Genomic DNA, 27,979 nt, shown 5'->3' on the forward strand with positions numbered 1-27,979 from the left:
GAACGTGGAGAGATTTCTTGAGTGTAACAAAAGCAGCAACTGTAAGAGAAAGAATGATAAATCCAATTAGAGTAAAACTGAGAACTGCTCATCAAAAGATGTCGTAAAAAGACAAACCACAAACCTGGGGGAAGCTTATATGCAATACATACAACCAAATAAGGATAAAGATCCAGGATTCCTATGAATTAATTAGAAAAAAATACAGATGCAAGAAAAATGAGACAAAGACTTCAACCGGCACCTCACAAAAAAGGAAATCTGAATGGCCAACAGATGTGAAAAACGCTCAACTCTCTTAGTAATCAGGGAAATGCAGATTAAAACTACACTTCAGATCCATCAGAGTGGCGAAAATTTATGTCCGTATTGAAGGTTGGTGAGACCAAGGAGAACCCTCAGTTCAGGGAGAAGTCCCAGGCAGGAGTGTCAACTGATAGCACAGAAAAGAGTTCAGCACGATCTTACGATCCAGCAATTCCTCCCAGGGATACACTCTGGAGAACCCCTTTTCATATGTGCACCAAGAGACACGCACAATGATGGCCAGAAACATGCCGCTGCTCCTAGCAACAAACTGGAAAACGACCCAGCTCGGAACGTGGATCTATAAACTGTGGCGTACACATACAACTTCGCAACCGTGGGACAGACAGACTATACTTATCAACATGATTACGACCTGAAAACATGTTCACTGAAATACACGGCATGATTCCATTATATTAAAGCTCAAAGACAAGCAAAATTAAACAATATATTAATCAAGGGTATGTTCATAGATTGTAAAACTAAAGAAAAGCAAGGGAACGATTATCACAAAAGTCAGGAAAGTGATTACCTCTCGGGAGAGGGAAGAGGAGGCAATCGGAGAGGGGCACATAGGAGACTTCTAAGGTACTGGCAATGTTCTATTTCTTAACCTGGGTGGTGGGTACATGGATGTTCACTTTATTATTAGTATGTAAACTGTACGTACACATTTATATACTCTACAGATTTCACAACAAAACAAATTTTAAAGATGCAACTATTGATTAGGGAAAAATTTGCAGCGAGAAGTTTACTGTAAAGAGGCCAACACTTACCAGTGCTTCTTCATAGGGTTTGTATCTCTCCAACTGCTGGAGTGCTTTGTTATAGTTCTGAATTACGGACTCTGGTATTGGGTCTTCCGACCACTCTTCATACTCTGCAAACGTGGCCTCCATATCTATTGAAAGATGGATTCAGCCCCGTAGGTCTTGCCATTGATTTTTATCAACCCAGAGATTAAACCATGAGACTCGGATGATGCTAGCCCCTCCCGCATTAGTGACCAGGGCAACTCTTATGCTCCAATCTTCTACTGGGCCCAGACTTGACCTTAGATTCTGTCTCAAAGCAATTCCCCCAGAAGCCCTACCAATTAATCGATCAGTTACATAATAGCAACACTTACCTAGTGCTTCCTATGTTCTAACACTTTCCATCCACTAACTCATTCGATCTCCCAACTCTACGGAGTAGGTTCTAGCATGATCCCCATTTTGTAGTTGAGGAAACGCCAAGTAGAGGGTTATCAATTGTCTGTAGTTCACGGCAGAGCAAGGCCTGGACCAGGCAGGCTGGCTCAAGTACATACTCTGCCCACTGTTCTAGGCCGCATCACACCGGTACGTGAGACGAAACCTGCAGCCCGCTCGGTTCTAGCCTTTTCTGCGTGTCGCCCAAGGATTCAACTGGAAAGCCACTTTATAATTTGTTAAATCAAATTCAAATAAACCACGAAGTAAAAAGAGAAATTATGTCTGGGCTCAAGCAGCTGTCCAGAGGTGCCAAGGACATACAGTGTGTAACCACGCCTGGAGAACGAACAAGATGGCAGCACCAAACTCTTTCCGTGCCCAGAAAAATCCTCCAGGTGCTGCTCATGCTCGAGCTCCAGGGCTTCGAAGGCTTGGCTTACCAAAACAGACCCCCCAAACAGAAACGTCCTTACCAAAAGCCCAAGAAATTCAGACATGAACACTTCCAATCGACAGTGTCCCTGAACCAAATCACCCCCGCAAAAGAATGGTAAAAGCCCATGGAAAATCCCCATTCTGATACGGAAGAGGTTACTGCTAAAGAGAAAATGCTCACAATGGAACTCTTACTCAATAAAGTTTCCCCAAAAAATACAGGGGGTCAGTTTCCCTATTCCTTATAGTAACTCCACCTCTCCAACAGCATCTTCATAGAGGACACGGAGAGTCAGGAAATCCGGCTTCTAGTCCTGCTGGCCGACCCTCAATCCTCTTGAGCATTAACAATTCAAGGTATGTTTTTACCAAGGGCCTCGTCCACAGTGACACTGCCCAGTGGGAGTAAGAACACCAGCAACATCTGCCTCACAGGATGCTGGGAAAGACCTAATGACAGGACATACCCCAAAGCACTTTAAAAACCATGGAGAGCCGGCTGTTGACAGGTCAGTTTCTCTTACCATAGAGTGGGATCGCCAGCTGTCGCCGGAAGAGACTGTGGACTTTCTCCAGCTGTGAATCAAAGGTTTGTTCCCGGTCAAAAGGGGAAAGGAAGCCAGCTATGGGCTAAAGAAGCAAATTTGTAGTAAATGACAAACTTTGTGGTCCTTCCTACTTCAAAAAATATTTCAAAAAGTTTTTCAGTTCAAACTAAAAATATGTATATATGACCCTCTGATACATGACGTATTGTGTCAAATGCTGTAAGAGGCACAAAAATAAACGTCTCTGCTACTAAGTATTTATGATGGGGTGAAAAGCAAAAAGCAATATAAGAAATGTGTATATTGACTATATACACACGAATGACTACAATGAAGCAGAATATAAACATCAGGAAAGAAAGTATGGCAAGTAGCAAAGTACTGCGGCTTGCTTTCAGCTGGTTTTTAAGGCTGAGCTTTGTTATGAAGGGAGGAAATCAGGAAAGACTCCCAGAGGAGCTGGCATGTGGGATGAATCTGCAGGCTCTCCCGATGTAGAAAGAGCAGGAAACGGTCTCCCAGGTGAAGGAACAGTGTAAGTACAGTAGCCAGCAAGTGCACAACTGTCGACGGGAGCAGGGTTATGTCTGATGCTACAGGGCCACATATGTCAGCCAGAGGAGTTAGCCCCGATGCCTCTGTGAGGCTAAGCTGAAGGCACCACTGCGGACTTTTCAACAGGGATGCAATCCACAAGGGACTGGGCTACTTTAATAACAACCATCTAACTATTAGAGGGCTCCACTAGGTACCGATGGTAACTCTGTGCACACACACACAAACATGGGAGAGGGGACACTGGGAGGGGACTGCAAAATCCTTGAATCAGAGTTTAAAAAAAATCCAATTATGATGGGGTCAAATCTCCTATCTCTTGCAGTTGTTATTGGACATGACTGATAACATATATATATATTTTTTAATGACATACTTATTCTTGTATATTCACCTGGAACCAATAACTGAAATAGTATTTTTAAATATCAGAAAAATTACAGGGTCATCTGCTTTTTAATCAAAAAAATCAATCTTGCTGTTCCACAAAGACTACTGATTTTACTTTACTGCCTACCCACTAAGGGACTGGCGAGGACCATTTTGTTGACTGTGTTCTTCCATGGCCACTTACAAAGACAGCCCCAACTATGCAAAGGCAAGCACTGGTCACAGAGACCAGGCCACTCACCCGGGCAGCTTCCACAATCGCACTTTCAAACTCCCGGTAAGCCTCCCAGATGGCGAGTCCTTTGGTCATATGTAAGCCAACTGACGAGAGCGCCCTTTCAAACACAGAACGGACTTTCTCAAGGCCACCTTTCTGACCAATTCCACCGACTGAGTACTGGCCATACTCTAGCCAGATGTTAGGACCTAAGAAGGAGAAGTGCTCATTAATTCAGGGTATGAAATACCCAACGATCAAAACTTTCCGGTACATCACAAAAGAAATATGCTCACCAAAACAGTACTCATTCATGCAAAAAGGCAAGAGCACATCAACGAGCATCCCAATGTATATATATTCCTAATACTGCAGCTGGAAGGGAAAGCGCATCTTAAACAGTGTCCCTACTAGGTTACAATTATTGAGATTTTACTGCATAAACAGAATATGCCAGCAGGTAATATGTAATACACTCATGATTATAAAGCCTACTTATTAAAATGGAAAAAATTCAATAAAAAAAAAAACTCAATGAAAGAATTCAATGAAAACAGTTACTAATCTGAGTCAATTTTCAGGAAAGATTTCAAAGCCTAGAATTTTTTAACTTTTGAACCTTTTTAAGCCTCTGGTCAAAGTCACAGAGCCAATTAAAACCACCAATCCTGTAACCAGAAGTCTATATTTTAAGTCTCTCTTTGCAATGATGTTTAAACAGCAACAACAAAAAAGACCCAGTTGCCCTGTTTTTTGTCACTTTCTTCTTAAACTTTATTTATTCACCCCTGCAGCTTTAAGGGCAGACTAATGAATTAAAATCTTTAGGAATGCAGTGGTTCCCACTGCACATGTTTTGCCTATTCAAACATCTGAAAATAATTTCACAGGCCTATCCATTAACCTTGTAAAATAAAAATACTTAGAAGATAAAGACACCGATTTGACAATTATTGTATGTTTTCCCGAGGCTTGCTTTTTCTTTGAAACAGGTTTATTTCTGAGAACTTTGCCAAAGTCTGTTGGCTACTCTGTTTTAGCTCACCAGTACAGAGCTGCCATATGGGATGCAAAACAAAAATGGAACAGAGGGGTGCCCGGCTGGCTCAATTGGTAGAACATGCAACTCTTGATCTCAGGGTTGTGAGTTCAAGCCCCATGTTGGGTGTGGAGATTACTTAAAAATCTTTTTTTTTTTTTTTAAGATTTTATTTATTTGAGAGAGAGAGATAGCGAGAGAGAAAGAGAGCAAGAGAGAGTGAGCAGGAGCAGTGAGGAGGGAGAAGGAGGCTCGCTGCGGAGCTCGATCCCAGGACCCTGGGATCGTGACATGAGCCGAAGGCAGACGCTTAACTAACTGAGCCAACCCAGGTGCCCCAGCTTAAAAAAAAAAATCTTAAAAAAAAAAAAAAAAAAAGAAAAGAAAAAGGAAAAGGAAAAGAGCTATCTAGCTCTTGGAGCTGAAGCCCTCGGAGATGTAAAGTCACATTTACAGATCGCCTATGAAAACAGTCCCTCCTCTGAAGAGAAGGTAACTTTCAATGGGTCACCTCACAGCTCCCCCCAATATTTAAATAATCTAGAATGGGTAAATATTATGAACAGTATTTTAAACTCAGAAAACCCACGGGTGCGGAGTCCACAATGACTACGAGAGGCAAACAACGTGGCACTAGATGCCACATTCCAAAGCAGGCCTGAAGCCCCCGCACGAGGCCTCCGAAGAACCGCAGGCGAACCTATCACTGGCGCTCTGAACACCTCCCAGGCCGTTTGAAATCACTGAGTGCATGCGCAGAAAGAAAGGTATACACTTAGCATCTTCAAATGTGCAAAACATAATTAAAAACTAAGAAGCAGGCCAAAGTGGCTTCCGAACATTCACAAAACACGGGACACAATTTCCATGCTCCACAGCTCCTGACACTAACACAAGAACCCCATGGGCCCCCATTCAAAACTACTTTAACAGACCTATTCTAAGAAGCACGGTTATCTGGCTTCCAACCCCCAGCAGCCCTGAAGAAGTCGGGGAAAAGGCAGGCACACTGACCTCAGCACTGACAGTGGAGGCCCGACAGCAGGCTGACTGCAAACCATCAAAGACCGGAAAACACTACAGTCTGGGAGGTGCTGTTAATGACGACTCTGAGACCTTCACAAGGGGGTGACAGGATCATCAGAAAACGTGGCAGTGTCATACCCTTGGAACCGTCAAGAGGTTCTAAGAAGCCACATGGGCAGATAGAAGCAGAGACACAAGAATACTAAAAGCACATATGGTGTAATTTCATATTCACAAAACACCTGTAATTTTCCATATTCGGATTATAAAAACTAAAAATTGATCAATTCTTTTGGCTGGTAAAGGCACATGAAAAATTCTCTTCGTCGGGGCAATCCATCTTCAAGTACCAGTGCTTATCACGAGGAGAAAGCGGGGAAAACCAGGTACGGAAGGATGTTTAATTTAAAAGAAGGAAATGTTGGGGGGGGGGCGCCTGGGTGGCTCCGTCGGTTGGGCGTCCAATTCTTGGTATCAGCTCAGGTCATGATCTCAGGGTCAGGCTCCATGCTCAGCACAGAGTCTGCTTGTCCCTCTCCCTCTGCTCCGCCCTGCCCCTAAACCCCCACTTGCAAGCACACTCTCTCTCAAATAAATAACATCTTTAAAGGAGGAAATTTCTAAAAATATTTTTAAAAAACATTTTGTCCATAGCATTCTCTGATAAAGATAATATTTAGAGAATCATACTACCAACAAGGATGGGTAAAGAAACTTAAAAGGAGAGAAGGTGTCTACACTCCACTTGCATTGGCAAAACATCGACACGAGCAGACAACGCAGACCTCTGTGGTGATGGAGCGTTCTGTATCTCGATTACAGCGGTGGTTACTAAAATCTACACGTGGGATAAAATGTCACAGAAGTACACACGCACCTTGTACTAAGATCAATTCCCTGGTTTTGATTTTGTACAGTAGTTACAAGATATTGGGGAAAGCAAGACGAAGTAAGTATAGGACCTCTCTGTACTATTTTCCTGTAAATCTATAATTGCTTTAAAATAAAAAGTTTTTAAAAGCTTTTTAATTAAAAAAGGAAAAAAAAAGCATTCTGTCCAAAACTTCTAAAAACCCATTCAACGTGTAAAAGGCAACTTTAGTTGTCTGAAAATACCATGTTAAGTTCTCCCTGCCAAAAAAATGCTGGGTGTGAATATATTCACTCCCGTACTACAAACATTTCTAACTGTATTTTAAAACCAGATATCCTCAAATGAAAACCACAGACAGGGACACCTGGGTGGCTCAGTCAGTTAAGCATCTGCCTTCAGCTCAGGTCATGATCCCAGGGCCCAGGGATGGAGTTCCACATCAGGCTCCTTGCTCGGCGGGGAGCCTGCTTCTCCCTCCGCCTGCCAGTCTCCCTGCTTGTGTGCTCTCGCGCTCTGACAAATAAAATTTTATAAAAATCTTGAAGGAAGGAAGGAAGGAGAGAGAGAAAGAGAGAGAAAGAAAGAAAGAAAGAAAGAAAGAAAGAAAGAAAGAAAGAAAGAAAGAAAGAAAGAAAAGGAAGGAAAGAAAGAAAGAAAAAGAAATAAAGAAAGAAGGAAAGAAATAAAGAAAGAAGGAAAGAAATAAAGAAAAGAAAGAAAGGAAAGGAAAGGAAAGGGAAGGAAGGAAGAAAGAAAGAAAGAAAGAAAAAAAACAAACCACAATGAGAATAATAAGTAAACTCAAACCTTTCTAATTGCCGGACTAACCCTCTCCTTCCTGAGGAGCAACACCTCACAATGCAACCCAGGGCAGCAGAGACAGATGCATCCGCAGACACCCCAAAAAGCGCACAGGGAACTTACAAATATAATCCTTCACGGCTTTCTCAAAGAGGTCGTACACGTGCTCTCTGTCCAGGCCATCCAGAGCCATGCTGATCTCGTCATGCAGCCACTCCAGCCAGAGCTCTGCAAGACAACAGCACCTCCTGCATCACCATCTCCTTCACCAAAGGGGAGGATGAAAGCAGGGACTTCACTGCGAGTCACGAGCACACAAACGTTTCACCCACCTTATACAGCCTGCCACGGTTCACAGAAATTTAATTCTTAAAACTGGCACCAAGCACATAGAAGGTTTATGCTTCCAAAATCCTACACCTGTTGGGCATTTTTATACTTTTGCTAAGTACTTACATATATGTATTTCTCATTCAATCTTTTTAGAATTCCTGTAGATGATAGTCACGATAATGAATAATGATGGCATCTATCTAAGCATTTACGACATGTTAGGGCATTTATTATATGTTGTACACAGAATACCTCATCTGATCCATGTACTATAAAGTAGAAACTACTGCTGGCCCCATTTTACTGCTGGGAAAACTGAGTCTTACAATGTTTACATAATTCGCTTAAGGTCACACAGCTAGTAAGATGTGTAGTCAGGAACGAATCTAGAAAATCTAATTTCAGCTTCTACACTCAGAAGTTATGCTTTTGGGGAGGGAGGGGGGCTAGAGCTGGATCTGGGACCAGTGTTCTCCACTCCTCCCTAAAAGATCAATTACAAACATTCACGAAGACTGGTCTACAAGATGCACAGCGTAATTATGTTTCAAATAAGTATAAATAATCTAAATGCCCAACTACTGTGTAACAAACAAGGTATGAAACATTTACATTAAAAATTGTTCATAAAAGTTTAATTACAATACAATTATCTGGTACTGAGAAAATGGATTAAATACATAAACACTGGAATGGGAATTTAGACACGAGAAAAGTTTAATCATGATGTAGGGTAAAAAAAAAATCAGGATCCAAAATATGAGTCAGTATTACACCATCACGACTGTTTTGCAAAAAACTAGAAGATGAAAAACTAGAATTCACTGACACTGGATGATGGATTTTCTTCTTTCCACTGTATTTATACATTCCAAATTTCTGTAAGGAACACGTCCCAGTTCCAGTGAAAACAGAATGTATACCCTTTAGTTCTCTGTGTTTATAAAAGCAGCCTGACTGCTGACACGTTACCTTCAGTCAAAGGAAAGATCTCACTCATCTTCTGGCGAGCCACCCGCACTTTGGTAAGCTCCCCTTCCAGCCGGAGCAGCCGAATCAGGTCCACATGGCAGTTGTAGTCATAGACGTTGATAGATAGCTAAGAGGAAAAGAACACAAGGTGAAATTTAAAATGCCACCATCAAAATAACTTAGCATTTTTCACCACTGGTGACAACGCATGTCTCTGCTACAAACAAAACAGATGTGTTATCTGGGAGAGCCACTAAGACAGCAATGCAACATTTACCCCGGGGGAAGAGGAAGAAAAATCAATGAACAAGGCTTTCTCTAATAAACACACAGAGCCTCCACTCTGTTCCAGTCCCTAACAGAATGCAGTTGGGTTGTTCTCTGAAATACAGGAACCATTCTGATGAAACAAATCAACACAAAGCATGACCTTAGGCAAGTCATTAACTTTGCTAAGCCTCCATTTCCTCATCTGTAAAATGGGGATACCACTACGGTCTCTGGTCCATAAGGTTCTTGTGAGGACTTTTTTTTTTTTTTTAAAGATTTTATTTATTTATTCGATAGAGATAGAGACAGCCAGCGAGAGAGAGAACACAAGCAGGGGGAGTGGGAGAGGAAGAAGCAGGCTCATAGCGGAAGAGCCTGACATGGGGCTCAATCCCATAACGCCGGGACCACGCCCTGAGCTGAAGGCAGACGCTTAACCGCTGTGCCACCCAGGCGCCCCCTTGTGAGGACTTTAAAACGTGATTAATAACGTGCTTTTAGCACCTGCCAGCTATGAAGGTGAAAGCTCTCCTCTTTTACTAAACAAACAAAAACAACAAAAGCAAAAACCCCTACTGGGAGGAACAAGAATGGCAGCACCTGTTGAAGCTGAGTGAAAGATACATATTTATTTTTATATTTGAAACTTTTCAAACTAAAAAAACAAAATAACTGCTTAAAAAGCTATCAGACATCTGAGACAACAGGAAACTAAAAGAATCTGTCACTAGTGGACTTTTCTAAAAGGTAGAGAAAGGAAGAGGAAGGAAATGATAAAAGAAATCTTGTGGCATCAGGAAGGCAGGAAGAACTGAAAGAGCATGAAATACAGACAGGTATCTTGGATGACCCTTCTCATGAGTCTTCTAAGCTGTATGGGATAGCCGACACAAAAATTCTGAGACCACCTGATACTCAAAACAATGATATTTAAAAGTGGGGATGCTAAAGTGATCTAAACGAAAGGATGATTCCCTCGCTTCACTCAGCGGTGGAACACAAGACACCATGTAAGTCAAATACACTATTCCCAAGGCAACCACTAAGAAACTACACAAAGCATACACTAAAAATCACTATAAATAAATAAAGATAGAATCCTAAAAATGTTCAAGTAACTCATTGGAAGGCAACAAAAGAGAAACAGAAGAACAAGAAACAGAGGAAACAAACAAAATAAAATGTCAGGCTTTAGACCTAACATTGCAATAATTATCTTTAATGTTTATGCTCTTGGGACACCTGGGTGGCTCAGTCAGTTAAGCATCTGCCTATGGCTCAGGTCATGATCCTAGCTAGGGTCTTGGGATCGAGTTCCACCTTGGGCTCCTTGCTCAGTGTGGAGTCTGCTTCTCCCTCTGCCTGCCACTAACCCTGCTTGTACGCACCCTCGCTCTCTCTCTCTTTCCCTCTGATAAATAAATAAATCTTTTAGATGTTTATGGTCTCAATATACCAATTAGGGGGCGCATGGGTGGCTCAGTCGGTTAAGCAACTGACTTTTAATTTCGACTCAGGTCATGATCTTGGGGTCATGGGATTGAGCCCTACATGGGGCTCTGTGCTAAGGGGGGGGAGTCGGTTTCTCTCCCTCTCCCTCTGCCCCTCCCCTCTTGCACTCTCTCTATAACATAAATATTTAAAAAATATATATACTAATTAAAAGGGAGGGAATGGCAGAGTGGATAAAAACAAAACCCAACCATATGCTGATTACAAGAAACTCACTTCAAATTCAAGGACACAGCAAGGCTGAAAATAAATGGATAAAAAAACATATACCACATAAACATTAGTCCAAAAAAAGAAGTGGCTATATTAATATCACATAAAGCAGACTTCAGAGAAAATATAACTACCAAGGATAAAAAGGGGCATTACAAAATGATCAAAGGATCAACCCACCAGGAAGACAAAGCAATCCTAAATGTGTATGCAACAAACAACAGACCCTCGAAATAGATTAAGCAAGACTGTTCCAGCTAAAACAAAGGGACACATACATGCTTACAATGGGGACTTCAATATCCTCCACTCCACTAAAAGGACTACCAGACGAATTATCACAAGGATACAGAAGAAATTCAGCATCATCAACCAACAAGATCTAATTAACATATATAGAGCATTCCATCTGATAATAACAGAATACATCTTTTTTCTTCTCAAGAGCCCATGGAAGATTTACTGAGACCAAATCATGGGCTGTAAGACAAACTCTGATAAATTTTTTAAAAAGTGAAATCACACAGAGTATGTTTTCTGATCACAACAGAATTAAATTAGAAATCAGTAATAGTAGGGAAATCTTTAAACATTTGGAAATTAAGTGATATACTTCTAAATAATCCATGGGTCAAAGAGAAAGTCTTGAGGAAAACTTAAAAATATGTAGAAGTAAATGAAAATACAGCAAGCCAAAATAAGGATACAGCTAACACAGTAGGGAGAGGAAAACTTACAGAACTAAATTCAACGTATAAAAAGAATCATACACCCTAAGTGGAATTTGTCCTAGGAACATAAGGCTAGTTCATAGCTCAGTCTCTGAAAATCAATCACTGTAATCCACTAGATCAATAGGCTAAACAAAAATGATGCCAATCGATACAGAAAATGCATTTGACAAAACCTAACACCCATTCATGATAAAAACTCTAGACCAGGGGCGCCTGGGTGGCTCAGTCGTTAAGCATCTGCCTTCGGCTCAGGGCGTGATCCTGGGGTGCTGGGATTGAGCCCCATATCAGGCTCCTCTGCTGGGAGCCTGCTTCTTCCTCTCCCACTACCCCTGCTTGTGTTCCCTCTCTCTCTCTGTCAAATAAATAAATAAAATCTTTAAAAAAACAAAACAAAACAACAACAACAACAACAAAACTCTACACCAGTTAGGGCCTTATCAAAATTTAAACTTTTTGGTCTATGAACTATCTACTGGGGATGCAAACAAAAATTACAGACAAACCACATACCCAGCAAAGGACTGGTATCTAAAAGATACAACTCCAAACTCAACAGTAAAAAACAAAGAATCCAATTAAAAAATGGGTCAAAGACACGAACCAACAGGTATATGCAAAGAGGGCACACAGACAGCAAATAAGGCACATGAATAGTAGTCAACATCATTAACCCTCAGGGAAACGCAAATTAAAACCACAATGAGGTATCATTACACACCTAACAGAATGACTAAAATAAAAAATAGTGACAACACCAAATGTTGGGGAAGATGGAGGGAAAAAACCCAACCAGCTCACTCATACATTGCTGATAGGAATGTAAAATGGGTATGGCAGCTCTGGAAAACAGCGGGGCTGTTTCTTATAAAGTTCAACACACGATTACCACATCACCCAGCAAGTGCACCCTTGGGTATTTTTGCAGAGAAATAAAACTTATGCTCCCACAAAATCTGTATGTGAATGTTCGTTAACAGCTTTATTCCTAGTAGCCAAAACTGGAAACAACCCAGAAGTCCTCTGATGGTGAATGGTTCAGGTAAGCGTGGGGCACCCACTGTGGAATACTATTCAGCCACAAAGAGGAAATGAACAACATGTACTCAGACGAATCTTTTTTAAGATTTTATTTACTTATTTGGCAGAGAGTGAGAGTGAGAGAGAGGGAGGGAGGGAGCACAAGCAGGGGGATAAGGAGAAGCAGGTTCTCTGCTGAGCAGAGCACCCGACGTGGGGCTGGATCCCAAGATCCCAGGATCATGACCTGAGCCATAGGCAGATGCTTAACCAACTAAGCCACCCAGGCGACCCACAAGTGAGATGAATCTAAAGGGAATTATGCTGAATAAGAAAAGCTAATCCAGAAAGATTACATACTATATGGTTCCATTTACATAACATTCTTGAACTTACTACATTATAGAAATGGAGAACAGATTAGTGTTGCCAGAGGTCAGGAACTGTAGCTGTAAAAAAACAACAGGAACGACCCTTATGGTGACAGAACCGTGTGTTGACTGTACCAATGTCAACATCTGGGCGGTGGTATTATACTGTAGTTTTACAAAAGTTACCGTTGGGAGAAACCAGTACACAGGATCTCTGTAGAATTTCTTACAACTGCAGGGAAATCTACAACTATCTCAAAATGAAAAGTTTCATTTTTTCAAAAAGCTTTCGTATGAGTTGGGGTATAGGGTTCCCGTAAGTCTACACACAAACACTAGTGTCACCTCTTCCAACACCTGCCACAACGTTTCAGCACTAAGTACTTCCCTCTCCTTCATTCAACTAACACTCTGACAATGTACTCAATAATCTAGACACTAGCTACTGCGTTAAAATACGAGGAGGACCTGTCTCACCAGGTAGCAAGTCTCAGTAACAATAAGTTAATCCGTGGAATTGACACAGGATTGACAAACTGACCAACAGATCAACAGAGAATGCCCAGAAACAGATCCACGCAGACAGAAAACATATGACAAAAGTGGCACTGGTTGGGGCGCCTGGGTGGCACAGCGGTTAAGCATCTGCCTTCGGCTCAGGGCGTGATCCCGGGCGTTGCGGGATCGAGCCCCACATCAGGCTCCTCTGCTATGAGCCTGCTTCTTCCTCTCCCACTCCCCCTGCTTGTGTTCCCTCTCTCACTGGCTGTCTCTATCTCTGTCGAATAAATAAATAAAAATACAAAATCTTTAAAAAAAAAAAAAAAAAGAGTGGCACTGGTTGCGTCTAATAAAATTCATGACCCAGGACCATGACCCCAGTCTGAAAAACACTTACTCATAGAAATCCTTACACATGTTGAATAATAGCACAATTCAACAGTAACAATGTTCCTTGTAGCTTGTTGGTAACAGGACCATAAAAAATTAAATAAAAGAAAAACAAACTGTGAGCAATCCAAATGCCAGAACTGATAGATGGTGGGACACCCACCCAATGGCGTACTAAATACACAGTAGGCAAAATGAACAAATTGCAGCTACAAGCAACACGGATGAATCCCTGAAACACACTGCTGAGTGGAAAGCAGGCCCAAAAGATTACACGTAGCATGATACACTTTCCAAAAGCTCAAAAATTAGCAAAAGTGGGCATTACTTAGGGATGCGTATGTAGGTGATAAAACTATACATGTTTTATAAGAGAAGGAAGCACACCAGTTCAAGGAAGTAGTTACCTGGGTTTAAGGAGGGCAGGCAGGGCCATGGAATAGGGGAAAAGCCGATTAAGTTCAAGCAACAGTACTGATCAAACTCAGACCAAGTGGTGGGGTAAGTAGCATTTATTTGATCACCACACTTCACAATTTACAGATGTGAACTGCTTTGTATATATCGAATTACATGCAAAAAGACAACAAAGACTCAGAAACAGTAAGAGTCTGACCTATAATTTTTTTAAAAAATCTTAAGACTTTCAGCAATGTTCTCCTGCTCTTGGTATATAAAATTTAACAAGCTGAGTCCATCCCATGATTACACGATGGGCTGAAAAAGGACAGGACTAGGTCAGGACACAAGTGTTCTAATCTCCCCTGGTTCTCAGTTTCCTCATTTGTACGGGGAAGGAGCTGGAGTAAATCTCTGCTTCTCAAGTGGGCTGTCAGGACACACTGATGTTTCAAAACCGACTGTCAAGTGAGCACCAAAGGAACACTCAGGAGAGAAGTGAGGTTTGCCCAAAATGTACTTTCCTCGTTAAACAAGAGGCAAAGGCTCTCCCTGTCACCCGCTGCTCTCAACTCACCTGGGTCTGAATGTGGTTTTGGAGCATGAAAGGGAGGACAGTCCTGTTAGTGTGACTAATGTCTATACAAGCGCCCCTTATATGAACGCCATGTGTAGGTCGGGGAAAAAAAGGTATAAAAGTCAATGAAGTAAAGAAACTGCCTCCCAGGATGGCTTTTGGTCCACATTTCTGATTTCTAGGCCCAAGTAATAAAAACACTATACAAGAAGAGGTGTTCCGGAAGTACGTGTGCTACATGCATGCTGAGATGCACTTAAGAGACCTTCCACAGAGTTCACTTAGCACCGACAAGTGAGCACGTATACTGGTCTATTCTGGTCTCTGAACATCATTAACAACAAAGGATGATTTACAGAAAGAGGTGGCTTAGCCCATGCATAAAATGATGTGTTGATTTCCTGACTCCCAAACAGCACGACCTGGACCCGGAGCAGTGGTGGAGAAACAGCAAGAGGCCTGGTCCAAAAGACACAACCATTGCAATCATGGGAGGGTGGGGAAAGAACAGAGCAGGCCGTGGCACAGCACCGACTATGTGTCAAAGTTGCCAGGGGCTTTGTAAGCAACCGGTCACTTAAGCTCCACAACAGCCCTGTGAGGGAGGCATCGTTACAACCCGTGTTTCCACCACCTAGGACACCGTAGGCTCAGAGAGCTGGAGTAACTTAGTTTCAGGATACAAACACAGTTAATGGGAAATCTTTGCTTTGGGACATGGACAGATACCACAACTAACTTCAAGCTTCCATAAAATACGCTCAGAGGACTGGAATGTGTAAATATGACAAGGTGGAGTTTTTCACAGGCCTGTCTAGAAGTTACCCATCATTACACTCCACAAGTTACTGCAGGAGCTAGAGGCTATGGGATCAGGATGAGGCGGGAGAGAGATTTGGAAAAATCAGAAAAATCAGTCTCTAGACCCCATGACAAAGAGCTTGATAAAGCCAGAGGCTCTTCAGTTCACATCACGGTGTGGTCATGGTCTGAATTCCATCCCACCTTCTGCGACCTGAAGTAGGGCAGGACACCAATAGCCAGGAGACCTCTGCGCTGACCCATCTGCTCTCTCACTAGCTGGTTACCCTCACCAAGAACTTAATCTTTCTGCTTCCAAGTCTGCCCTACCGCTCAAACAGGTAATCCTGTTTTCCCCTGCCTCACAGAACAGTGGGCTAATAAAATGGCTCGTGGAAAAGCCCAAGGAAGGCTAGAAGTCAGAAGCACAGATTTCCATCGGGACAGGGACATAGCCTGGCACCCTATATTACACGGCATTTTCTGAATGAATAAAAGATGGAGTGAACACCGGCGTACTTATTTCTAAAAGGCAGAATAGGGAACCACCTGCCTATTCCAACTAGGCTCCTTTGACATTCGAATGTGATGATGGATGAAAACAAGCAATACTGATGGATATCATCACTATTTCACAACGAAAATATCACTGCCAAAGAGGACATTATAAGGAATCTCACACCCAGCAAGGCTGAGTAATGTAGGTTAACAACTTCACACCACTAAGTGATTTCATATCAGTGTGCCTTTTGGTCCACAGACAACGCTGATAAATTCAATTCCCCTTGTGAGTGACTCTGAGCAATCATTTCATCATCTGTTCTGAGCCTGTTTCCTCATTGCTAATACTCAATTTCTGTGTGCCCTTCCAATCCTTTTTTATTTAAAGATTTTATTTATTTTTGCAAAATAGAAAGAGCGTGCACGCGCATGTGCACACAGGAGTAGAGGGGAGGGGCAGAGGAAGAGGAAGGCTCCCCGCTGAGCGGGGAGCCCAACTCGGGGCTCAATCCAAGCACCCAGGGATCATGACCTGAGCAGAAAGCAGACCCTTGACCGACTGAGCCACCCAGGTGCCCTGCCCTCCAATTCTACTTCCCGCTCTCCTCCCTGTCCTGTGCCCTCCTGTGTGGACCACATCCATTGGGTCTCTAGCTCTCTTGCTTCCAGCAGGGTTTGCCCAGCAAAAGGCACCAGCAGATGTTTGGAGAGAGGAAGAGAAGTCACAGTATTCTTCCCCAACCCCAATCCCTGATGGGAAGATGGGGTGGGGCTGCATCCCCTGCTCTCAGGTGCCCTCTCCACACAACTATTCAGAAAACTGGTCGGTTTTCTCCCCTCATCTCTTCAGGCCTAAAGGTGGACACAAGGTCCTGCTGTCACGAGCCCTGAGGTACTGCACCTCCACTCCTGATCTTTCTGATCACACTTTAATAAACACAGTAGGCCCTTTATTGACCTTCTCTCAAATTATCCTAATCTGAATGTACCACCTATTTCCTGCTGAGACCCTGGATTACACAGGAGTTACAAATGAGAGATCACGGTACCACGAGGTGCGAGGCACTGGGCTATTAATTAACGTTACAACAACTACATGACGCAGAAATTGTGGCTTCCAATTTACAGGTGAGAAAACGGAGGCTCTGAGAGGTTAAGAAATTTGCCGAAGCTCACACAAGCACGGACTAGCTACAACTGGGGTCTTAGCCTCCAGACGCTGAAATTTCTACCGTCCCATTTCTATCATCATCGTCACGGTCACTGCTTTGACTATCTCACCGTAGTTCATCATTGCGGGCACTGCTACTGAAAAGAAGAAAAAAACGGAAAAAAAACCAAAAACACTCTCTTACAAGTACAATTTTATTGCTATTGTTGACCACAGTTTAACGGTGTGGTTAAGAGCGGGAGCTCTGGAGTCGTTTCAAAGTTCAAGGCCTGGCTGGCCACTTGCAGAAGTGTAATCCTCAGCTAAAGAATTCCCTCCACGAGGAGCCCCAATTTCCTCCCATAAAACGGGGAATACACTACTTCCTTCACTAGCTCGCTGCGAGCGTTCAATGGGATAACACTTGCAAAGCACCAGGCAAGCAGTAAACGCTCAAAAGACGAGAGCTGAGGTATTAATAGCGGTTTTGCGGCCTTGGCGGCTTTATTACGGCCGGAGACCCGGGAGAAGGCCGGGACCTGGGAACCTGAGGGAAAGAGCCCGCCGCCCAACCCCGGACGCACCTGCTCCTCCAGCCGCTCGATTTCCAGCTGATTCTTCTCTTCCTCTTCGTCATACTCCCATTCGTATTCCCCGGGGGAGCTCTCCGCGGAGGAAGCCATGGCGTACTCCTCGTCCCCATCGCTCTCACTCACACCTTCCTCCGGCTGGTCCCACCCCGGCCCCACGGCCTTGTACGTCGCAGCGGCCACGGCCCGCGATAACACCTTCCTCCTCGTCCTAGCAGTCTTAACGTCATCCTCCTCGCCCTCTGCCGTAGGCCCGGCCTTGGGCTCAGCCTCCGCTTCCGAAGCCGAGGTTGCGGCCGCCGTCGCCATCTTGCGCTTCCAGTGACTCCCGGGTCTTCTCGCAGCAGCCGAAGACCCGCTGAAGTAGAAGCTGCCCGCGGCGTGCGCCTGATCAAAACCCCACTCCCCTTGCTACGGAAAGGGAAACTGTGAAGCTCGAATGACGGGAAAATCCCGGAATGCATGAAACTTCCTATTGCTTTTACATAGGTGTAAAAGCTCTCTCAGAATAAGAACTCCCCGGCACGGCATGTGTTCCGTCGCAACTTCGGACAGATGTTGGGTCTTTGCACGGGAAGTGGAGGCCGTACAGGAAGTCATGGAGTGATGATTGAAGTGACGGGTTTGGCGCCATCTTGAGAAGGTCAAAAGGAGTTTTGGAATAAATGCCTTCCTTACCGCCTAGCCCGACCTGGCGCGTGGTTCAGTCTCCCCAGCAACTGAGCCTCAAATGCAGAGAAAACTCCAAGTGCCCGGGGAAGGATTCACGAGGATCCTTGCCGAGAAAAACCTATTTCCCAAAGAGATTCCTCCCCTTTATGTAATACCTGGTGCCTAAGTAAAAGTGAAATACACTTGAGTTTTCTGCTTTTATAAGACCACATTCTGCAAACCAATATTAATAAGTTTCATTACTAAGCGTTTATTTAGAAACTCTTCATTTCCAGGCATTGTCATATAAATATGTCAGTTTGCTGCTTTATGAAAAGAGAAATAGATGCAGACATATACATACTCTTAAAAAATCAGGGTATGGCGTGTTCGTTTCCTCAATTAAACTCCCATTTTTGAGGTCGGAAAATATTGTTTATTTGTTGCCTTTCTCCCTCATTAGCAAGGTTAATTATGTAAGGAATTAATGTGTTTTTCTTTCTGTTGGATCCCCAAAGCCTAGTATAGCGCCTTGACACATGACACTTGCTCAATGAATAGTCCTTGAGTTAGTACGAAAGCGAGGATCAAGCTTAAAGAGATGATGTCATTCGCCTAGGGCCACACAGCCGGGAAGGAGGAGAAGGCGGATTCCAACTCAGGATTGTCCTTGCTTGAATCCCAAAATGAGTCTGTCTGGGCAACCTTGGACAAGTTACTAAACCTCTCTGGCCCTCAACTTCCTATGCTAAAAAATCGGGTCGAAAAAGTAGACTGGTTGATCCACTATGCCGCATTGCGATGGTGGGCTTTGTGAACGTAAACTTGGACCCCACTCCGGCCTGACCCCCTTGGATCCAAAACCTTGCACTCGGAACAAGCCCTCCAACTTCAGTCTTTCAGGTCGGCGTCCCCGGCCCACCCCCGGAGGGGCGTGGTTAAGACAGTACCAAAAGCCGACACGTGCACGGAGGGGGAGGGCGCAGGCGCGAAGTCGCGGTGACGTAAGAGGGTGCGCGCCCCCAGCGGGGAGCCGACTCGCGGGCGCGTTCCTCTCCTCCGTTTTGCGCTCGGCCTGCGCAGGCGCAAGCCCGGAAGATGGCGGCAGCTGGAGCGGGCCGTCTCAGGCGGGCGGCCTCGGCCCTGCTGCTGCGGAGCCCGCGCCTACCTGCCCGGGAACTGTCGGCTCCGGCCCGGCTCTATCACAAGAAGGTAGGGGCAGATGAGGGAATGCGCGGGACCTGCACTGACAAGGGGGCGGGAGGGCTAGGACCGCCGGGAGGACCCAGGTATGCCGGCGCTCAGTGGAGGCCCGACCTGGGGAGGAGTGGCCGCGGGGTGGTGCGCGGCCTTAGGAGCCCCCACTGCTGCGGGGATAGGGGCCACCCCCTCACGCGACTGATTGGACTAGGTTTTCTTCGCTGTTCAGATAAAACTAGCCGCTGCCCGTGGGCCCCGCTGCTGGCTGCGATTTCGTGCCTCAAAATCCAACAACCCAGGAAGGAGGTCCTGTTATGACCTGCCAGCCTGACTCCAGGAACAGACACATCCAGCTTCAGCGAGGCCATTGCCCTAGTCAAATGACCTTGGCAAGTCCCTGCTCTGCGTTGAACTCGTTTTCCCCATTTGTAAAATGAGCTTTTAGCATTCCCCTACAAGAGAGAGTGCTTGTGGAGTCCTCAGCATGGTGCCCAGCACATGGAGATCGTTTACGGTGTTGTAGGAACTCATAGCCTCCGAGTGGAGTGAGACACGTAATCAACAATGTTTTAATTTTTGTCCTGTTTTTTTTTTTTGGCGGGGAGGAAAGGCCAACTCCCCAACGGGAGTACGGATAGGTGCGTAGTTTGCAGCCCTTGCCTTCCGAGGGCATTAAGTCCCCTAGACCTGAAACTTTCCCACTCGGGAAACGACTAAGTAAAGAACACGGTAAATCAACATGGGCCAGAAGTACAGACGAGGTACTATCTTGTAGGTCCTTGGACGTGGAGTGAAAATCCGTGGTGGGATAAGTGGGTAAAAGAGACTGGAAGATCCGGAAGCTTACGGCTTAACTGGTAAACAAGCCTCAAGGTTACATTAAAGCCTTCTGTTTGTGCGGGTTTGAGTGGATACTATGCTGTTCTGGCTTCAGCAGGTTGGCCAGGGAGTTCGCTCCTCCCCCACCTAGGGGTGTGTTTTGTTGACATTACGCGCTCAACAAACGTGGGCTAGCAGCCTTTCAGCCACCAGGGTGCGCTGCTCCACCAGAGTGATTTCCGGGTCATGAAATAGAGTTACGGGACGGTTACTGTTTTATCATACACAAACGGACACATTCCATGGCATTGTTCCTTATGTAACATTCTTCTTGAGGCTCCTGGGAAATCCTTCGATTGCTGGACCATACTTATTTTTAAAAAAATTTTTTTAAATTTATTTGACATAGACAGCCAGCGAGAGGGGGAACACAAGCAGGGAGAGTGGGAGAGGAAGAAGCAGGCTCCCAGCGGAGGAGCCCGATGTGGGACTCGATCCCAGAACACCGGGATCACGCCCTGAACCGAAGGCAGACGCCCAACGACTGCGCTACCCAGGCGCCCCTAAGTTTTTAATAATAATCATCCTTTGAGTATGGATTTAGAAATACTAGAAATGTTATTTGAGCCTAAATCTGGTGACTTAGGTGGTAAAGATCAGGTAATTATTTGTGATCAAAAACCCTATGGAGGGGCGCTTGGGTGGCTCAGTCAGTTAAGTGTCTGCCTTCAGCTGGGGTCATGATCCCAGGGTCCCGGGATAAAGCCCCAGGTCTGGCTCCCACCTCAGCAGAGAGTCTGCTTCTCCCTTTCTGCCTACCCCCCCCCCACCGTATGTGCTTTCTTTCTCGCTCACTCTCTCTCAAATAAAATCTTTAAAAAAAATAATAATAACTATGGATTTAAGACATGATTTTGCTGATTTTTCTCCAGTAACTCAAATCTCTGAAGGTAGTTGGAGAAGAGGTACAAAAAGATTGGGTCATAAAGTCTCATTGACTTTAAGTGTAAGCCTTCCTCCCAGGTGAAGTTTGATGCTTAGTGACTGCCTGCCAGGTTCAGCTTGCTGACTTCAAGGAGCTTACCATCAAGCTGGGGAGACCAGTAACAAAAAAGAGTGATCATGGATTTCTCTTAACCTTCTCATTTCAGGTTGTTGATCATTATGAAAATCCTAGAAATGTGGGGTCCCTTGACAAGACGTCAAAAAATGTTGGAACTGGATTGGTGGGGGCTCCAGCATGTGGTGATGTAATGAAATTGCAGGTACTCACTGGTTTTCATCAGTAATCCCTTTGCTCATACATGCTTCGTTGTTTACAAAACATTTGAATGCACAGCTTTCCATCTGGTCTTTATCTGGATTCCTATGAGATGATGGGATGATTCGAAGTTATCAATTATTAGGGTAGGGACTGAATCTTAGTTCTCCTTACTTGTACACTGTGCTCACCCTTTCTCGTGTCACTTTTCTACTCTATTAGCTTAAATTCCAACTTCACCTAAGTAGAAAGTTTTGTGAATTTTACTGATCAAAGGAAAACCACAACCGTTCAGTTAGCAATCCCCAGTGAGACAGGAAATGCCACATATCAAGCCTCCCCCAAATTGGAAACAGCACAAAGGTAGTGATTGGCGCTTTGAGTAAACTGTAGCTTTGTCCACATCTCCATGGTGATGAGGGGGCAGCTTGCCAGAGGTCTTCCTGTCTATCTTGGAAAACAGAAACAAGGCAGGAGGAAACCACTAGGTGTCGTTTCATGCCAAATTCAAAAGCACTAACCAGAGACCTATATTGCAGACTCTCCCAGTGTTTAAAGATGCAGATTGACCGAGCAACCAGGAGGACTTCAGAGCCAAAAAGCAGACTAGGGTTGCAAAACAAAAGGGGGGGGGGCATAGTTTTCAGCTTATCTTTACCACGTAGGCCTGTTTCATTCTGATGCTCATTCCTACATTTACCTCTTCATCACTTAGTCCTTTGTGAGAAAGCAAATTCAGTAATTAGTGTTAAAACTTAGGGTGTGTGAAACAAGACCAAAGCCCTTGGGGAGAGCCCCAGTGAACCCCCATAAATACAGGTTCTGCAGGGTGGCATCAGGAACCATTGCTTAACTCCTGTCTCTTTTCTAGATTCAAGTGGATGAAAAGGGGAAGATTGTAGACGCCAGGTTTAAAACATTTGGCTGTGGGTCTGCTATTGCCTCCAGCTCATTAGCCACTGAGTGGGTGAAAGGGAAGACGGTAAGGTTGCTTGCAGATTGACAATTAAACCACATTCCCAACAAACCTGCCTCAGAGTTAAGGAGCCTTGTTATTTGGGGGGGGGGGCTTAATTTTTTTTGAAATGCTCTTCAGAATTTTTTTAATTTCTCCTACTCTGGCTTTGATTACATTCTCCACATTAGGGGATTATGGATAATTTTGTTTGGTGTTTTTTATTTTGGGGGGTTTCGTCATTTTTGGGGGGTTTGGGTGGTGTTTTATTTAGGGGTTTTTTCTTTGTTTGTTTTTGTTTTAAGGAGGGGAGGGGAAGAGGGAGAAAGAGAGCCTTAAGGAGGCTCCATGCCCAGTTCAGAGCTCGAGGCAGAACTCAACCTCGTACATAACCTTGAGATTCTGACTGAGCCAAAATTAAGTCGGATGTTTAACCGACCAAACCACCCAGGCACCTCTGTTTAGTTTTGATTTTAATTAAATAGAAAAAAATCTTCAGCTCCCCCTCTAACAAAAAAGAACTGCAAAGAAATCTGGTTTTCTCCAAGGTTGCTGATTAAAATTTCTTAGGAGTCTTAAGGGTGGGAGAGGTTATATTGTGGTTTGTGTTCTTGTTTATTCCCTTCCATATGTTCCAGGAAGGATTGCAGGTGGCTTGTAGGGTTCATGAAATAACAAACCAGCCTGTGCTAAAAGAGGGATTAAAGAATCAAACAGCCAAGAAGAGGCAAAACAAGCAAATCAATCAGAACAGGGATCCAGGTGGCTGGTCGGCCGGCCCTCTGAGGGTGGAAATGAGAGAAGCTGGAACATCTTTTCTGTTCTTTTCTCTGCCAAAGCCTCTTTCCCAGCAGCTGCAGAGGTAGAAGGTCCCGAACCCAGTGAAGAGCTGGAATTTCTAAAATCCAGTTATTAAAACCTCTCAGGAAAGCCAAAATACAGGACTGCTTATCTTTGCAGCCCCGAGGGACAAAGTTCAGGGAGCTGAGTCACAGCGGTGTGTGCCCGGGGAGCTGGGCAGCTCCACAGCAGAGCAGTGTGCCAGGCCACGTGCCACCTGCTTCCTGTGGCCGCTGGCCTTCTGGCTGGCAGGCTGCTCTGGCAAGCACAGACCTAACCTGATCTGGAGGAGGTGCCTCTGAAGTGATTTCTTAAGCCCTGTCCTTGGGGAAAGGGGAAGTGAGACAAGGCACCTGGGCTCCCAGGATCTGGCCTTTGAGTTGTGATCAGAAAGTGGAGGAAGAGGGCCTGCCTTTGACCTTGACGTCCTCCCGTCTGAGTTACTAGGAACAGAAGGTGAAGCATTATCCTCGGAGTCAGCAGAATTGGGAAACGAGGGGACAAATGGGGGAACCTTGATTTTCTGTAAGGCAGCACAGCTCCATTCCACGTGGGCCTGCCTCCCCTGCCCTTGGGCGCTCAAATAAAGTCGGGCATCCTTTAACGTCTGTTTTGGTGAGATAGATTCTCTTTTAGGCAGAGGAAGATCCCACTTCCAGCCGTCTGTGCCACTGGCTTACTTGCCATCTCTCTGGCCTCCCTGACACTCCTCAGCAATTGTAGTTGAAGGGATTTAGTCTAAACGTTTGGTATAAGGACATCAGTGAAGCTGATACAAAACCAGAACAGGAAATCACTGCTTTAAAAAAAAAAAAAATCCTGTCGTTGGCCTCAAGCAGACCCCTGAGAGACGTCTCACTGGCTGGCCTGTAAACGTGTCTTTGTCGGCCTTGCTTACCCAAGCCAAGCAGTGGGGTGTGTATAGGCCACACTGGAGAGTCCCAGCTGCAGCCTTGACGCACGAGTGAGCATGGTTTGGGGTTGTTAAGTGGAAGTCATCCCCCACCACGCTGTCCTGAGGGCCTCTTTGGCCTTCCCTTTTTAGTGCTTGTTCCTCAACCTAGAGCATCGCTAAAACTGTGATTGTCTCACGTATGCCTCTCAGGTGGAGGAAGCCTTGACCATCAAGAACACAGACATCGCCAAAGAGCTCTGCCTCCCCCCCGTGAAACTGCACTGCTCCAGTAAGTCTCTGCTCCAAAATGCCAACGAGCTTGCACAGTTGGGAGTGACTTTGTAATGGCATCAACTGGCATTTGTGCAGAGTAAAGGCGAGTCTGTTTTGGCCTCGGAGTCCATAACCTTCAGATGGTTAAAGCCCCCGGGTCTCACAGCTGATCTCCAGGAGGGTCTTGCAGGAGGTGGTGTGTGCTGGGCGTCATGTGAGCTCTTCGTGGCATCATGTCTAAGCCTCGGAAATGTCCTCTAGTCCACAGATAGTGTCATCTCTCCCTCTTACAGACCAGGAAAGTGGGGCTCAGCTTAAAGCGGCCCAGTCACATGGCTTCTAAGTGGGAAAGCCAGGCCCTAAGCCCCAGTCTTTGATTCCAGAATCTGTCTTTTCCCACCCCACTGGAGTCAAGTTTGGACCAGTAAGAGAGAAAATTCAGCTTCTGCCATAATCCTATCTGTTGCATGTGTTACCACTTCCTTCCCAGGTGCCGTTAACTGCGTATACAGTCTGCCTCTGTGTATACGGAATGACTAAGCCCAGTTGTGCAACAGTCCCCTGTCCACTGTGCTAAGAGAAAGCCCAGATGCCTTAAGACTTACACTTGGCTTTCTAGTTCAGTCTCTGTCTTTAAAGCTTTTTCCATCTTCTCTCAACCTTCTAGGGGAAGAAGGGAATGAGAAACAGTAGCCTTAACTTACCAAATTAGTTAAAAATCAGCAGAGAGCCAGGCCTCTTGCCAGAGCAAGACTCACAGGGGAACTGAGGGGCAGGGACATGCTAACACAGTTGTCAGGAAGTCTGCTGCTGAGACCCGAGTTTTTTCCACCTGAGCTGGGATTCCAAGTACCCAGGAATAAAGTCAACATTTTCAGAAAACCCCCAGCCTTTTCGTTTGGCCTTCTTGGGCACTGCAACCTTTAGCTACTGCACTCTGCCACTTGCTTACTTTCTGTTTTCCCCCAGAGCCTCATTTTAATATTGACCCCAAAGTAAAAGTTGTCAGATTCAGGATCCCTAGAGGATGTGGCGGGTGCCACCTGTCAACAAAGTGGCATGGCCTACGTTATGCCAGTTTGCTCAGACAGCATCTGCTACGTTTATTCCTGACTTCCATGTGAGCAGATGACAACTGACATCTCTTGTGGCCCTCCGACATGTCACTTGTATTTTTTTTTTTTAAGATTTTATTTATTCACTCGACAGAGATAGAGACAGCCAGCGAGAGAGGAAACACAAGCAGGGGGAGTGGGAGAGGAAGAAGCAGGCTCATAGCAGAGGAGCCTGATGTGGGGCTCGATCCCATAACGGTGGGATCACGCCCTGAGCCGAAGGCAGACGCCCAACTGCTGTGCCACCCAGGCGCCCCGACATGTCACTTGTATTAAGTCCTCGCACTATCCCAGCAAGGAAAGAATGTCCCAGTTTTATAGAACAGAAAGGGGATTCCAGAAGGCTGAGGGACTAGCCTAGAATCCCAGGTATTTAAACCCCAGTCTGCCTCCGAAGCCGCAGGCAGGAGTAATCAGGTTCAGGAAACAGGTGGCTTTGCAGGCTTGTTCCTGACCCCAGCACCCTGGCTAGGGGGCTCCGATAAGCCCTCCCCAGCACCGCTGCCCTCCAGCTCTTAGAGATGCAGTTCCCAAGTCCCTCTCTGTGCGGTCTACAAACTGAGGTGATCTTTCCTTGTGCCCCTTCCAGTGCTGGCCGAAGATGCAATCAAGGCGGCCCTAGCAGATTACAAACTGAAACAAGAGTCCAAGAAAGGAGAGGCGGAGAAGGAATGAGCCCTCAGCGAAGTGTCCAGCAGGTCAGACCTGCTGCCCGTCCACCCACCGTGTAATCACTACAGGTGTTCAGAAGCCCCCACTGCAGAAGAGCTCTGAGACACACACAGTGCTTGCCGGTCACGCGGGGGCTCCCACACAGGCAGAATACACAGTTTACTCGTTCCCAGTCCTGTGCTTTCTTTCAGCGCACTCTCCGCGCCTTAACCCCGTGTGTGTGTGTTTTGAATTGTGTGCATGGCCTCAAACTGAAATCAGTCACGAAGTCTCAAGTGCGGTGGTCCACGAAGTGCCCAAATACCTAATTTCACCTGAATCTGTCCTGGGGAAGATTACTAGTAGAAGGCCGTGGTATGATTATTTGATAGAACCAATTACTGTACATAAAACAGATTTGCATATATATATATATATATCTACATATATAATAAAAGAACGTTAGACCATGTTTTTCTCTGATAAGCCTTGTCTCTTGGATCCCTCCCTCACCCCAGGGTCCTGCCCAGAGCCCCTTGGGGCTCCCAGGTGCTCGACCATGATGACGTGCGCACCTTTCTGAGCAGACCGGACAGTAAAGACCATGGACAGAGCTGGCCAGACGTGTGTCACGTTCTGTGGAATGGGGGCGAAGGGGAAAGGAGAGAGCCATCTCTTTTCATTGTGCTTTGCAAAATAATAGATGATTGACAAGTCAACAGGAGTCCGGAAGATTCTTTTTGTAATTTCACTGGTTTGTGAAATGCTAAAAGCTGAGAAACACTGGCTCTGACAATCCCCTGAAGCTACAGAGCAGCTGGGGGGGCGGGGTGCAGCCTGTGTCTGCGCAGCGCCTGACTGCCGGTGGTGGCCTTGTGGCCTTCCAGTAGAGGGGTGGAGTTGGCCGGCCCCGTGCCGGCATGAACCGTGCTCTCGGGGGAGGCAAGAGATGCGGAGCCAGAGCCACGGCCCAAGCCCTGGTAGCAGCGGGGCCGCCCTCCAGCACTGCGGACTCTGCGGGCCCTCGCGTCTGGCAAGCCATGAAGTACGTGGAGCGTCAGGCACAGCAAGCTTGGCAGAGTCCACCGAAATCCGCCTTCAATAGGGCCCTGTGGACATGGGGCTGGACCCCGAAGGACAGAACGGGAAGAGCACGAACACAGGCATACACCCTCCCGCCACTCGAGGAGAAAGACAAGCTGCTCGCCTACCGATGATGCTTTTCGAATCACCCTGACGGCAGGATCTCCGTCTCCAGCAGCCAGAAAGGACAGAGCTGAAGATTTTCTAGAAGGCTAAGCTAAAAAAATGAAGAGGATGCATTTGAAGTCCTTACTAGTTTATGTATAGAGGCACCAGCTTTTTATACTAAAACGCCTCAGCCACAAACCTTAAAAATGATTTAGCACAGGCCACATCAAAAGCCTTGGTGTCTATTTCTTTGTATGAGATTTTCAGATTACAGACTATTTGGAGATTAATACTCAATAATTATGGATAAATACATACAATTTGAATAGAAACATGTATATTACTCGTAGCAAATAATTTGGTACCTACTCTACAGCAAAGTGCATGTGCCCGTCTGCGCT

At 45.3% G+C, this 27,979-nt stretch overlaps 2 protein-coding genes across 4 annotated transcripts in view; one reads left to right on the forward strand and one right to left on the reverse strand.

The window, feature by feature from the left end:
• SART3 (spliceosome associated factor 3, U4/U6 recycling protein) overlaps window positions 1-18,203 on the reverse strand; it is a 34,742-nt gene extending 16,539 nt beyond the window's left edge. The window contains exons 1-6 of one of the 2 annotated variants that reach the window (XM_034672364.1): window positions 17,722-18,203; window positions 8,699-8,825; window positions 7,517-7,621; window positions 3,678-3,862; window positions 2,468-2,573; window positions 1,089-1,213 (exon numbers count right to left, since the gene is read on the reverse strand). In XM_034672364.1, coding sequence (XP_034528255.1) covers window positions 1,089-1,213; window positions 2,468-2,573; window positions 3,678-3,862; window positions 7,517-7,621; window positions 8,699-8,825; window positions 17,722-18,036 — 963 coding nt within the window. In that variant the 5' untranslated portion in view covers window positions 18,037-18,203. The remainder of the gene's footprint in view (window positions 1-1,088; window positions 1,214-2,467; window positions 2,574-3,677; window positions 3,863-7,516; window positions 7,622-8,698; window positions 8,826-17,721) is intronic. The other variant, XM_002921225.4, reaches the window with a different exon arrangement.
• Window positions 18,204-19,425: 1,222 nt separating this feature from the next.
• Window positions 19,426-27,910, forward strand: ISCU (iron-sulfur cluster assembly enzyme). Of its 2 annotated transcripts, none has more exons than XM_034638061.1 (5): window positions 19,426-19,590; window positions 21,549-21,662; window positions 22,530-22,640; window positions 24,559-24,637; window positions 26,906-27,910. In XM_034638061.1, exons 1-5 carry the CDS (start codon window positions 19,477-19,479, stop codon window positions 26,968-26,970), a joined length of 483 nt encoding a protein of 160 aa, XP_034493952.1. In that variant the 5' UTR covers window positions 19,426-19,476; the 3' UTR covers window positions 26,971-27,910. The 2 variants fall into 2 exon arrangements, with proteins under 2 accessions (XP_034493952.1, XP_002921272.1); XM_002921226.4 differs by lacking the exon at window positions 26,906-27,910 and adding an exon at window positions 26,326-26,859 and having other exon boundaries at window positions 19,432-19,590.
• Window positions 27,911-27,979: the final 69 nt, after the last annotated feature.

This window comes from Ailuropoda melanoleuca, chromosome 12 (genome assembly GCF_002007445.2).
Source record: "Ailuropoda melanoleuca isolate Jingjing chromosome 12, ASM200744v2, whole genome shotgun sequence".
NCBI classification, from domain to species: Eukaryota; Metazoa; Chordata; class Mammalia; order Carnivora; family Ursidae; genus Ailuropoda; species Ailuropoda melanoleuca.

Coding starts and splice junctions, on each gene's coding strand:
- ISCU (XM_002921226.4), top strand. CDS start 19,477: ATGGCGGCAGCTGGAGCGGGCCGTCTCAGGCGGGCGGCCTCGGCCCTG. Junction 19,591..21,548: donor CCCGGCTCTATCACAAGAAG/GTAGGGGCAGAT, acceptor TTCTCATTTCAG/GTTGTTGATCATTATGAAAA. Junction 21,663..22,529: donor GTGATGTAATGAAATTGCAG/GTACTCACTGGT, acceptor TCTCTTTTCTAG/ATTCAAGTGGATGAAAAGGG.